The following is a 13,182-nucleotide window of genomic DNA, read 5'->3' as shown; positions in this document are numbered from 1 at the left end:
GCCTAAAATTATTCTTGAATATTAATCTTTCTGCTTTCAGAGCATTGCCCCCTATGCATAAAAATGTGCTATCTCCATGCATCAGGCCTAGAATTCCCTTCCCAGCTTTCATCTTTCCTTGTAATAATCCAACACCACCTCCGCTCAGTTTTCCTCCATCATTCTGCAGCATGTACTCCAATTAGGAAGTATATTCTTCCTATAATTCCTGATAGAAACTATAGGCATCCCCAACTCTTGACCTTTCTAAGATCATCCCCCAACTTAGACTTCTTTTCTCCCTTCATCTTCTGCCCCATTTCCTCCTCACTACATCGGCTCACAAACTCTTTGCCTATCTTGTTCACCACTATATCCCGGTATATAGAAAATTTCTTGGTATATGACCAGCATTCAGCCAATTTGTATTTATAGACTTACAGACTTTCCCTCAAGTCCCACTTCAAAAATAATTTCCTTTTTTAACCTATACTATTTTCTTTGAAGTCTTACATAACCCACATTCATCTTTATTTTTATCAGCTGATTTTAAGTTCCCTGAAGATGAAATTCATAACTTGCCTCACTCTGCATCTCTCAGAGTATCTTGATAATGTGAGGAAAGTAAATATCATGCTTGGGGGAAAGGGTCCATAACCTAACACAAGAATAATTCATAAAATGCATTTCTTACCTACTGTTTTCCAGTCCCTGATCTAAGATCTGAGAGAATGACCTTCATGAACTAGAGTCTATGTCTTCACTGTTACTAGTTACCTATGTAATCTCCATTGATACATGAAGTTCTCTGAGCTTTGGACTCTTCTAGGTACTAAGAGGGTTATACTTAGTTCTAATGTCTCTTCCAATTGTAGGATTCTGTGAATTCTAAATATTTACCAGTAGATTGATGAGTGGTATTCAAAAAGTACTCATGACTGTCTATTTTCTATTTCTTTTATTTGTTCAACAAATGTTTATTGAATGCTTCTATGTAATGCATGTGCTAAAAACACCAGAGGTACAGCAATGAGCATAATCCATGCATCCTGAGATATCCTGCTTCTCATACCGTGATGTACTGGGTGGCCCAGTGACCAAATTCTCTTAAATTTCTTTGATAAAAGGGTAAAATTTTGCTAAACCCTCCACCCCAACTCCAGCTAGCTGGTATAACATCATTCTTAATAATATAAAATATTTACTTTGGAAGAAATTTTCTGAATATTCCATATAGATGTAACTTATCTGAGGGCCTCTCAAGATCCATGATTTTAAGCTATTGCTTGGATGACTACTATTATGGAAAAAAGGGGAGGTTTAACTAGTAGTTCTGGGAGCCTTTCCCTATATCGAACTAGAGCAGCAGCTCCATTTACAAATCTGTTTTACATGTTGAGATTATACTCCTAAAAATATATATTTTTTTAATAACCACTGTTCTAGGTAACTAATTGGAATTAAAATAAAATAACAGACAGGATGCTATACATATAAATGTATGATGATTGGGGAATTCATGCTCAGTATGTGTTTTAATGATATCTCTAAAATGTAACACCCATTATCCCTTGATAGACCAAGGGATTGTGGTATTGAAACTCCCATAAATCCTTCAAAGAATCTAGTGGTACAAAATTAGATGCATTTTTCTTGTGGTATTTGAACTTCCAGAGAGCTCCTGATGCTATCAAGTTCTTTATCATGACAGTCATCTCATCACATGTAGCAACTGATAAATTTGTAGTTAAAGAGAGGATTTGGGGATTTTGTTTTGACATCCTTGATTACTTCTACAATGGGTTTTTCCAAGCACAGTGACTTTAAACATAGTCTAGATTTTTGGTAGTTGAAAAGAGGATTAAGTCTGTATTACAGAAATAAAATTCACTAATGATACTACGGAAGTTCAAAAATAACTTTCTTATAAAGCTCCAGTCAGCAACAAAAAGCATTTATGTAAAGGATTCAATATCTTATTCAGGACTTATTCAGGACTAGAAAATAATAGTGTTTTCCTTATATTGATCACGAAGCAAAACAATTAAGGATAGAGCCAATAAAATAAATATAGTATAGCCTATGGACACTAAAAGAAATCCAGTGGAGGATCTCCTAATACTGAAATGACTCATTTACAAGCCAAATGTGAAATGAGCATGAAGAAAGGCATTCAGTAAGAAGCACTCAAAGACAATCTTGGATCATGATATGCTTGTCCGTAAGATATCCCACAACTCATTTCACCAACATGTGGGAGGAACGACCTCTTTTGGGGCTTTCCCAGTCTTGATTTACTTTTTGAAAAGGAAGGACATTGTTAATCTAGCTTGAATTATGGTTTGGAAAGATTTTGATGACCTTTATACCTTTTCTTCCCTAAGAACTTAAAAAGTGGTTTTGCCAGTGTCAGTCTTAAAAACACTCTTCTTCCTGGAACTGTAGCTAGAAGATATTGGCCAAGACATTTTCCACAAAGGGTCCTTTTACTGTGTTCATGTCGGGCTCTGACTTGAACTGTCCTTATGCCTAGGGTTCCAGCAAGCTGGTTCCCTTGCTCTGACTCTCATACGCTCAGAGATGCCTTTGACCCTGTCTGTTACAATTGTATTAGCAACTGAACCTCAAGGATTTGAAAAACTGATCTTCAGCTAATGGGACTTTTTGACAAGTTTAGAAGATCTACCCAAAGTTGAATACTTTGTATACTTTGAAAGTTAGATATAAAATGATTTTGTAAATATTCCTTTTGAATTAGCAAAATTAAGAAAATCAGACTCACTAACCTAAGATCTCTGGTCATCTTTTGCAGCTTCTTTATCCTCTGAGTAAACAAATATCATCCTCTTCCTTAAGGCACTGGATTCAGTAATAGTAAAGTATACTCAAAGTTGTTTTTTGTTTTGTTTTGTTTTGTTTTGTTTTGTATAGTCACAATATTCTTCTCTGTGAGGATGGGCATGCTGTGGTGGCAGATTTTGGAGGTGAGATTTCCATGAATAATACCCCAAATGACATCAGTCTCTTTCTTCATTCCTAGTTGGTCCCTAATATTGTATGACAAATCTGAAAATGGATTTCACACTTACAGCTATACTTTTCTAAGTCATTCAAATTTCAGTGACCCTGAATCTTGAAAGTATATCATTTATTTTCAGTTTTTCATCTTTGATATTCCCAGCTAAAAGAAAGGAAGTGAGCATTTAAATAAGATAGAGGTTTCTTGGGGTTTCAAAATTTTAGCTGTGATTTTGACCTTATTTTTAAAGATATTTCCTTTGACATGAATTCGTTTTCTCCCTCCCTTAGAATCAAGATTTCTCCAGTCTCTGGACGAAGACAACATGACAAAACAACCTGGGGTTTGCTGCTGCTTGTGTTCCCTATAATTATGAAACAATTAAAATGTGTAAACTCAGCATGAGGCAAAGTGAGATGAGAGTAGCTTTAACTGGAAGCATTTCAGTTCATACTGTAATTGTCCCAGGGGCAGGATACTGTGTTATGTTTTTATTTGCAGTAAGCTCTCAAAAGAACTCTTTCAAGGCTCTACCAGAAAAATAGATTAGATATATATTTGGAAAAGGCAATGGGCAAAATGATACAGAATTTGTTTCAAATATAACTAAAAAAAGTACATGGCAGGCATGGTTAATTGGCTTTCGGTTTTAGATCTGCTTAATAAGTAGTGGAGCGAACATTTAATTGATAACTAACTATAGAATTTGTAGTTAATCAGCATCTATTAACAACTTTTTTTCTACTTTAGCATTATAAGGCAATATATCACATAACCAAGCACCAATGTTTAAGTAAAAGAGAAGTTATAACGTCTGAAGCAAAAATAATTGTACTCAAAATGTCTGCTATTAAATTCATCACCTGCTCTCTCCTTTGCTCCCCCCACTCCCCCCAAAAGTAACTTCTCTTTCTAGACTACCTGTGTTATTTAATTACCCAAGTTTGAGGTAATTTTCCATTCCTTCCTTCCCTGCTTCCACTGACTTTACTCACTTTTTCTGTTTGCATGCTTGTTTTAAGTTCAACCCAACCTCTCATTTTCCACTTCAGTTCAGGTCTTCATCATCTCTTTTCCGAACTAGAAGTAGGATTCTAACTCCAGTATTCTCTTCCAGTTCATTCTTTGCAGCGTCAGCCAAGTATTGGGTTCTGACAATTCACCTCCTCCTGTAAACCATCAAAGATACCCACTACCCAGGGAGCCTGGGTGGCTCAGTCTGTTAAGCATCCGACTCCTGATTTCAGCTCAGTTCCTGATCTCAGGGTCCTGGAATCGAGCCCCGTGTCGTGCTCCGTGCTCAGTGGGGAGTCTGCTTAGATACCTTCTCTCCTTCTTCCTCTGCGCCTCCCCACATGCACATGCATGCTCTCTCTCTCTTTCTCTCCCTCTCACACACACATAAATATATCAAAAAAAAAAAAAAAAAAAAGATATCCACTACTGACAGGCCAAAATCCAAATTCATTGCCTGGCAGCCTCCTGTCCTCCCCAGTCTGGCTCAGGACCCCTCGGTGACCTCTTCTCCCACAGCAACTTCTCTCAAGTCCCCTGTAGCCCAGCACACGAGCCTCCTGGTCATTCCCCAAACATGCCATTCACTTTCATATCCCTGTGACTCTGCTGGTGTGGTTTTCTCTGCCTGGATAGCCCTCTACTCCACCCCACCTAAAAGGAGTCTACTCATCTTGCAAGACCCAGGAAATTTTATCCATTTTAAGAGCCTTTCCTTCCATAATGTGCCCCCTGCTGCCTCCTCCCCATGCACTTTTCTGTCTGGGCTTCCGTGCATTTTGCACTGCTAATTTAAACTCTTATTCATTCACTCTACAAACATTTATTGAGGGCCTACCATGTATCAGGCATTGTGCAAAGGGCCAGGAATGCAACATGTGAAGAAAAGCTTAGTCCTTAATCTCAAGGAGCTCATTTTCCAATGGGGAAAACATGGCAATAAGCAGATAGATTGAAAGCAGTGTGGAAATTCAGTGGTAAATAAGGTGTGACAAAGCATCATGGGAGCACAGGTGGGATGAATGGGCGTAAATTAGGTGGAGGGAAAACAGAAAGGAGTGGCCGGTAGAATGAACAACAGTGTGAGCCAAGTCACAGGGGAGAATGAGAAATATCAGACTTCCTAAGGGAACTTCAAATAGGTTGGCATTGTTGGCATGCACTGTGTGAGGAAGAGAGAGTGAAAGATGCATTAAAGCAGAAGGCAGGAACCACATCATGGACCATGTTGTATTGTAAGCAGGATTATTCATGCTGGTTTCCCCAGTTAGATTTCACTCATCCATCCAACAAATATTTATGGACTACTTACTAGATGCCAGACATTCTTCTAGGAACTGGGGATATTACAGTGAATAAATTAATTTTCTTATTCCTATGGAGCTAATATTCTTCTAGAAGGAGTTAGACACTGAACAAATTAACAAAATATATATTGGTGGTGGTAAGGGTTATGAAGAAAAAACAAAGCACAGCATATGAATGGAGAGTAGTAGTGGTGCCATTTAGATAGGCCAAGAGGGAAAGATAACATCTGATGAGAGACCTGACCAGCAGTCATCCATGTAGGGAGAAGAGAAATACAGAGGGAACGGTAAGTGCAAAGGCCCTGAGGCAGGAAAATTCTCTGTGTATTTAAGGACAGAATGACTGGAGTAGAGCGTGCAAGAGGAGAATGGTAAGATATGAGGTAAGGGAGGTAGAAAGAATGAGTCCTCTTTTGACAGGACACACAGACCTGGAACATAGAGATAGCTAAATCAGTGGTTCTCAATCCTGGCTGCATATTGGAATCACTTCAGAAACTTTTTTAAAAAGTATGCCACTTGAATCTAACCCCCAGAAATTCTGATTTCATTGGCCTGGGGTTGATCTTGGGTACCTGTATCTATTAAGTTTCCCCAGGTGACTCTACATCCAGACTGTCTAGATAAACTTTTGTTGAAAGAAATTGAATTGAATGTCACCAACAGCAAGTAATTTTTTTATTCTAGCAGTGTAGTCTTTAAGCACAGCACTACTCTAGATTTATTTTGAAGGCTATTTTGTTTCTTACTAGTTATGTGGCCTTGTGTAAGTTGGCTAATTACTCTATTACTCCCCTGTGGAAAAATGGGCACATCGTATGCCTACTTCCATTTACGCAATGTTGTGACACAATGCATAATCTGCTACATAAGTGGAGACTATTTGGAATGTGAAAGCTCATGTGGAAGAATTGCATATAAGCACCATAATCAGAATAGAGATATTCTTGGAATGCTGTAATTATGCATGATTTCAAAATAAGATAGACACTTCAAAAGAATTATCAGCAGCCAGCTCTGCATAGAATTTCAGGAAGAGCAATAAAAGAATACTGGTTTCCTTCAGTGGAAATACAAAGAAAGAAGGTGTTTGGTGAAGTTCATTGATAAGGTTATGGATCCATGGGATTTTAGAGCTGGAAGGGCCTGCCTCCTCTGTTTGCCCTTGAGGAATCTGAGGTCCAGGAAGCATATGAGATTTCTCCAGATCTGCCCAAACAGGCAATGGTAGAGCTAGAACTGCAATTTCCATCTCCTGACTCAAAACCTAGTGCTCTTTCCCCTAAACCACAAATAAATCAAAATTATGCATTTACATCCCAGAATGGAAACTTATATTTAAAACCAAAAAATACATAACTGCAAGTGAAAAGAATGTAAATAATGCCATCAAAACATGAATATAAAACTTTGTACAGAGAAGATTATAACATTTTATAGACTTTGTTCCTGGAATATTTATTGCCCAAACCGCATTCAGAAATAACACAACTGGGCAAACAAAGGAGATGTGACAGACGTGATCCTGCTTCATAGGAATATTCTGGGCACTCCCCTACGGTCCTTTCTCTTCTCAGTCATGAAGGCACTATTTAGGGGTCTGATTTAGTGACTTCCTAAATTACAACCTGAAGATCTAAAGGAGGGAAGGTGCCTCCCACAGTGTGTGATTAACCCCCAGGGAGGCATAGAGCTCTTGGGTGAATCGTGATTGGCTATTCAGAAGCTTCTATGGCTTCTAGGGGTAAGATGCTTAGAAGTAAACCGAAAATGCTGCTGCTGTGACCATCACTTTATAAGATGCAGGGTTACTTGATGATTAATATTGTTGCAATATTTTGGGAAGAATTATGAATCTCATGATCTTCCAATGATTTAAAAAATGCCCTTTGTAAAAATGAGCAACAATAGTAAACCTGCTATGTATGTATAAACACACCATTTTATTGCACAGTATAGGGCAATCGATGTTGTTTTATGTATATATCTTTTGAGAACAATGCGAGAACACTTAAATCCTTACTAAGAAAAACACTGTTCTACAATGGAATAACTAAACACTTGGTAAATGACTTGTGGATGTTTCTGGACATGCAGAACCTCCGCTGGATGGCTCCTGAGGTGTTCACGCAGTGCACACGCTACACCATCAAAGCTGACGTCTTCAGCTATGCTCTGTGTCTGTGGGAACTTCTCACTGGTGAAATTCCATTCGCTCATCTCAAGCCAGGTAAGACATCCGGCGAAGTCTCTGTTTTCCAGAGTTCTGTGCATTTTCATGACTTCAAGAAACACTTTTTTTCCAAAAATTATTACTCTTGGTGGGTTGGCAAGGTGAGAATTAAGTAAACAATTTCAATTTGGGTTTTTTTGTTTTGTTTTAAAAGATTTTATTTATTTATTTGAGAGAGAGAGGTAATGAGAGAGAAAGGGCACAGCAGTGGGGAGAGGGATAAGCAGGCTCCCCACTGAGCCGGGAGCCTGAGGCAGGATTCGATCCCGGGACCCCAAGACCATGACCTGAATGAAAGGCAGCTGTTTAACCAACTGAGCCACCCAGGCACCCCTCAGTTTCTTTTAAAACATGTGCCAAATCCAGAAAACTTAATGATCTGTGTGATTTTGAGACACAGGCACACACAAGCATTAGGTATATTTTATTAAAGTTTAAGGCTTTGATTTATCTGTGGTTAATAAAACAACAAATTACTACGGTCACATGGCAGGTGGGTGCAAATAACGTGGACATTGTAATACTTATTTTTTGAGATTAGATTCTAGATGCTCCTTTTTAGAGTGTATATAAGGGTGAGCTGAAAGTAGCAACACAAAAATAACCTATCAGGACTGTTTTCTGCTTGTCTCACATTATAGAAGAGAACTGCTTTTCCTAATAATTTTGTATTACATAAATGGATACCTTCCAAAAATGGGGCTTTGTGAGTGAGCCTAATTTTTGGTGATAATATACATTATACTCTGTGTTCATGTAGACTGTAGAGATATGGAATCTAATCACATGAAAAATATACACATACTTGAGGTTTAAGGTAAATTTTATTTGCATCTGTCTCTTCATTTTATTTGAGTTGCTTTTATGTCTTGTCATTCTATTTACTTACTTGTATTCACCATTAGACTGGAAATTTGCCCCCAGCAATCACTCATCTGATTTATGTCATTATAGGTTTGCCTTTTCCAGAATGTCCTATAAATGGAATCATGTTGTTGATTTTCAGTAATTCATTCTTTTTTTGTTCCTGAGTAATATTCCATTTTGTGGATGTATCTCAATTTAATTATACATTCATGAGTTGATGATTATTTGAATTATTCTCACTTTGGGACTACAATGAGTAAGACAGTTAAGACCATTCAGTTCTTTGTGTGGATGGTTTTATTACTGTTGAATAAATATGTAAGAGATGACTACTAGATCTTATGATAAGAGTTTTTCTAAGGTGTTTTTACCATTATGGTTTCCCACCAGCAATGGATTAGAATTCCAGTTGCTAAACAGCCTTGCCAGGACTTTTTTGTTGCCTGTTTTAAATAAAATATTAGCCATTTAAGTAGGTATGTAATGGTATATCATTGTAGTATTATTTTATATTTCTCTAACAACTAATGATGTTGATAATCTTTTCACATGTTTATGTGTGTTCATACCTCTTTCTTTGGTGAAGTGTTTGTTCAGATTGCCTTATTATTTACTTGTAAGAGTTCTTAGATTCTAGGTAGAAGTCTTTCATCTGCTATGCATTTTGAAAGTATTTTTCTCTAGCCTGTGGCTTGCCTTTTCATAGTCTTAGCAATGTCTTGAAAGAAGTTTTTAAATTCAATGAAGTCTATCTTATCAAACTTTTAAATCACATTTTTTGGTATCCTTCCTAAAATATGGTTGCATCAATAGGCCACAAAAATTTCCTCCTATGTTTTCTTTTAGAACTCTCAGAGGTTTAGGTTTTATATTTGTAAAATCTATTTGTGTTCTCTTTTTTTAATGGCACAGGTATGAGTTTTTGTTATTCTTTTGTTAATTTATTTATTTTTGGGGCACCTGGGTGGCTCAGTCAGTTAAGCATCTGCCTTCAGCTCAGGTCATGATCCCATGATCCCGTGATCCCAGGGTCCCAGGATCAATGGGGAGCCTGCTTCTCCCTCTCTGTCTGCGGTTCCCCCTGCTTGTGCTCCCTCTCTCTCTCTCCTTCCCTTTCTCATATAAATAAAATCTTCTAAAAAATTCTTCATAAAAAATTTGTTTTTTAATGTGGATGTTTAATTTTCCAGCATGATTTGTTGAAAAAACTTTCCTTTCTCCATTAAATTATTTTGGTACTCTTGTCAAAAATCAATTGACCATATATCTGTATTTATATTGGGGCTCTGTTCCATTGATATATGTCTACCCTTACACTAATACCATATTATATTGAAAGGTTACAGTTAAATCTTGAAATCAGGTTATATGAATCCTCCAACTATGTTCTTCTTTATAAAAATTGCTTTGGCTCTTCTAGGCTTTTTGCTTTTCTATGTAAATTTTAGACTCAGCTTGTTTATTTCTACCAAAAAAAAAAAAAACAACCCACTGGAATTTTGGGTAGATGACATTGAGTTTATAGATCAATTTGGGAAGAATTGACAACTTAAGCATACTGAATCTTCCAATCAGTCCACATGGTATAGCTCTCCCTTCAGTTATGTCTTCTTTAATTTCTGTCATCAGTGTGTTTGTAGTTTTTAGCATACAAACCTTGCACATTTTTTTACACTTATCTCTATGCATTTTGTGTTTAATACTATTATACATGTTATTTTTTAAAATTTCAATGTCCAATGGTTCTTTGCTAGAAGAGAGATATAGTTAATTTTTTTTATTATGTTATGTTAATCACCATATATAAATTTTTAAATACCAACCTGGTATTCTACAAATTTGCTAAATGTACTTATCCATCCAAGTAGCTTTTTTCTACATTCTTCGAGATTTTCCACATAGATGATTTTGTGGTCTGTAAATAAAGAAAACTTTCTTTCTTTTCAATCTGTATGTCTTTTTATATCTTTTTCTTGCCTTCTTGCACAAGCAAAGACTGTGATGAACAACAATGAACAAAAAACAGAAGGGATGAGATCTAAAGCTCAAATCTATGTCCTTCTCCAAATTTCACCCACCACTATGCTAGTCAAAGCTGCCATCTTTATCACTGTAACTATTGCAATAGCCATTTGACTTCTTTCCCTTCATTCTGTCCCTCTTCCTCTCCACTCCTCTGAGAGCTACTGGAATGGTATTTTAAAAACATAAAACCAATTATGCCACTATTGCTTAAAATCGTCCAATGGCTTCCCATGTTCTTAGGATTAAATCTCAAAGTTATTAACATGCCCTGCACAACTCTATGTGTCTCTGTATCTTCGACCTTGCTCAGATCATTTCATGTCTTGTGCTCCAGCCCCTGGAGCCGTCTTTTGCTTCCTTCAGTGTGTCCCATTTCTTCTGGCCCTTTTACAAACTTTTCCTCTGGAAATGCAGTTGGTGAATGACATGGTAGTTGTGACTGAACTTAGTAAACTGAAAACTCTCTGCAACTGTAAGATGAGAGATGAGGGTGAAGTGTAACACAAGGTCAAGACCTCCTAGGATGCTGCACTTGTATGGCACTCATTCTCCAGAAAGCCCATATAAAAACTCCAGTCATCCTTGACTCTTCTCTTTCCTTCTTTTGCTCATTCCTCCTGTCCTTCCTTTCTTGTTGTTCTCACTCATTTCCTTATTATCTGTCCTACTTTCTAAATATCTCCTGAATCTTTCCTCTTCTCTCCCTCTGCACTGTATCTTAAATGGTGTCATTATCTCCAGGTTTTCTTATCATCTTCTTTTCACCAGTTGCCATACTATAGCTAGGTTTAGCTTTCTAAAAACTGAAGTTAGATCATCTGGCCTCCTTTATTTAAAATCTCCAATGCTTTCCCCCTTTGCTCTTAAGATAAAAACAAAATTTCTTGAAACAATCTACAAAGCCTCACACTTACATTCCTACTTTCCTGCCCAGGTCTACCTCTTGCCACTTGCAGTCTTTCATCTATGTTCCAGCCCAGGGCCCTATTTCTTTTCCCCAACATGACTTGCTTCCTCTCTCTTCCCTGTCTTTGCATACATTAGTGTCTTTGAAACATTCTTGCTCACTTTCTGTCATACGAACCCTAATTAATTTTTAGATCTTAGCTTAAATATCACTTCTTCCCACAACATCTTCCTTAATTCTCTGATATTGGGTTAATGCAGTCTCCTCCATGCCCCACATCATCATTTATTATAGTATTTATCATATTTTACTCATACAGTTTTGGAATTTTCTCTTCTCCATTATCCTTTGCTAATTATACGGTGAATATTTCAAAGAGATAAAGATCCCTTCTGTCATGAACCCCCCCAGAAATATTTACCCTTAACAGTTAAAATCGTGCCTAAGAATAACTTGGTTCCAATATCCCAGATATTAGAATTTATAGTACTTTATTGGAAGGAGAGTTTGTTTGTGATAGATATTGAATTTTTTTAAGTTGGACAGTGACCATGCATCAAGAAATGAGACTGTTTATATCATTGCAGTGGTTAGGCAATCTAGCATATGTTCAGCAATAAATTATGTGAAGCATCAGATTCAATATAAGCTACATATTAGCCATTTACAAAGAGGAACAAATCCATGACTACAATGTATGACAGCATTATCAATTATAGTAGTAGCAACATTACACATGGCTCATCCTTCTGGATTTAGGAGTACTCTATCTCCTGGGAGAAATAAAAAAGTGGAACACAAATATTGGCATTGACTCTTATGCAAGTGATGGGTATGCATTGAGAAGAACTTGAAGTTAGAGTCTCTTTTGCATAGGACATGTTCAAATTAACCTTATAATCTCAGGCTTAGAAAGAACCAAAAAGCCATCACATCCAGCATCCTATGGGTCACCCAAGATCTAATGCCCAAAGGGCCAGAGGAAATAGGCAAATGCTCAATACAGGACAGTGTGATGGACAGGAAATCACATGCTCTGACTCAAAGGGTCAGGGGCTACCCAGCTTCAGCCAAACAGTGCCATGCAGGAATGTAGAGATCACTGCCCACTGTTACCATATAAAATAATTTCTGTGTGTTTGTGTTAGAAATCTAAAGGCTTAGGGCACCTGGGTGGCTCATTCAGTTAAGCCTCTGACTCTTGATTTCGGTCATGATCTCAGGGTCTTGAGATCGAGCCCCATGTTGGGCTCTGTACTGGGTCTAGAGCCTGCTTAAGATTCTCTCTCTCCCCCTCTACCTCATGCATCCATGCTCGCACTCTCTCTCTCTTTCTGTCTCTCTCAAGAGAAAGAAAGAAAGAAAGAGAGAGGAAGGAAGGAAGGAAGGAAGGAAGGAAGGAAGGAAGGAAGGAAGGAAGGAAGGAAGGAAACTAAAGGTTTTTACATGTTGTCAATTAATTAAATTTTTAAGAAAGCATCTTTCAGTTTAACACCATATGGGCTAAAGGGAATCAGCATGATGTGTAAGAACATGAGCCTTGTAACTGTATGCAACCTACTTAACCTAGCTATACTTCACTTTGTTTTTAAAATGGAGATAATAATAGGACCTACCTCAAAAGACTAGAATGGTAACTGGGAATTGGAGGCACTCAATAAATATTAGCTATTATTATTATCTTTAGGCTGTCATTGAATGCTCCTCTGGCTGGGAACTGTGCTAGAGTTAAAAGGAAAACAGAAGAATAGGGCATTGCTCAGGCCCTCATAGTACAGAGCAGAAGTTAAGTACCAACTAGAGAGAAGCAGAGTGCTAAAGATGCTCCCTG

The 13,182-nt window shown here is 37.4% G+C and overlaps 1 protein-coding gene across 1 annotated transcript in view; it reads left to right on the top strand.

Annotated features, from left to right (window-relative positions):
- TNNI3K (TNNI3 interacting kinase) overlaps positions 1 to 13,182 on the top strand; it is a 306,502-nt gene that overhangs the window by 206,722 nt on the left and 86,598 nt on the right. The window contains exons 18-20 of the mRNA XM_045897407.1: positions 2,911 to 2,963; positions 3,289 to 3,341; positions 7,417 to 7,549. Of these exons, the coding sequence (XP_045753363.1) occupies positions 2,911 to 2,963; positions 3,289 to 3,341; positions 7,417 to 7,549 (239 nt within the window). The remainder of the gene's footprint in view (positions 1 to 2,910; positions 2,964 to 3,288; positions 3,342 to 7,416; positions 7,550 to 13,182) is intronic.

Source organism: Mirounga angustirostris, unplaced genomic scaffold (genome assembly GCF_029215605.1).
Source record: "Mirounga angustirostris isolate CCGP_5_RB_7025 unplaced genomic scaffold, mMirAng1.0.hap1 SCAF_4, whole genome shotgun sequence".
Taxonomy (NCBI): domain Eukaryota; kingdom Metazoa; phylum Chordata; class Mammalia; order Carnivora; family Phocidae; genus Mirounga; species Mirounga angustirostris.
The sequence above is the reverse complement of the archived record's forward strand: the minus strand, read 5'-3'. Positions and strand labels throughout refer to the sequence as shown.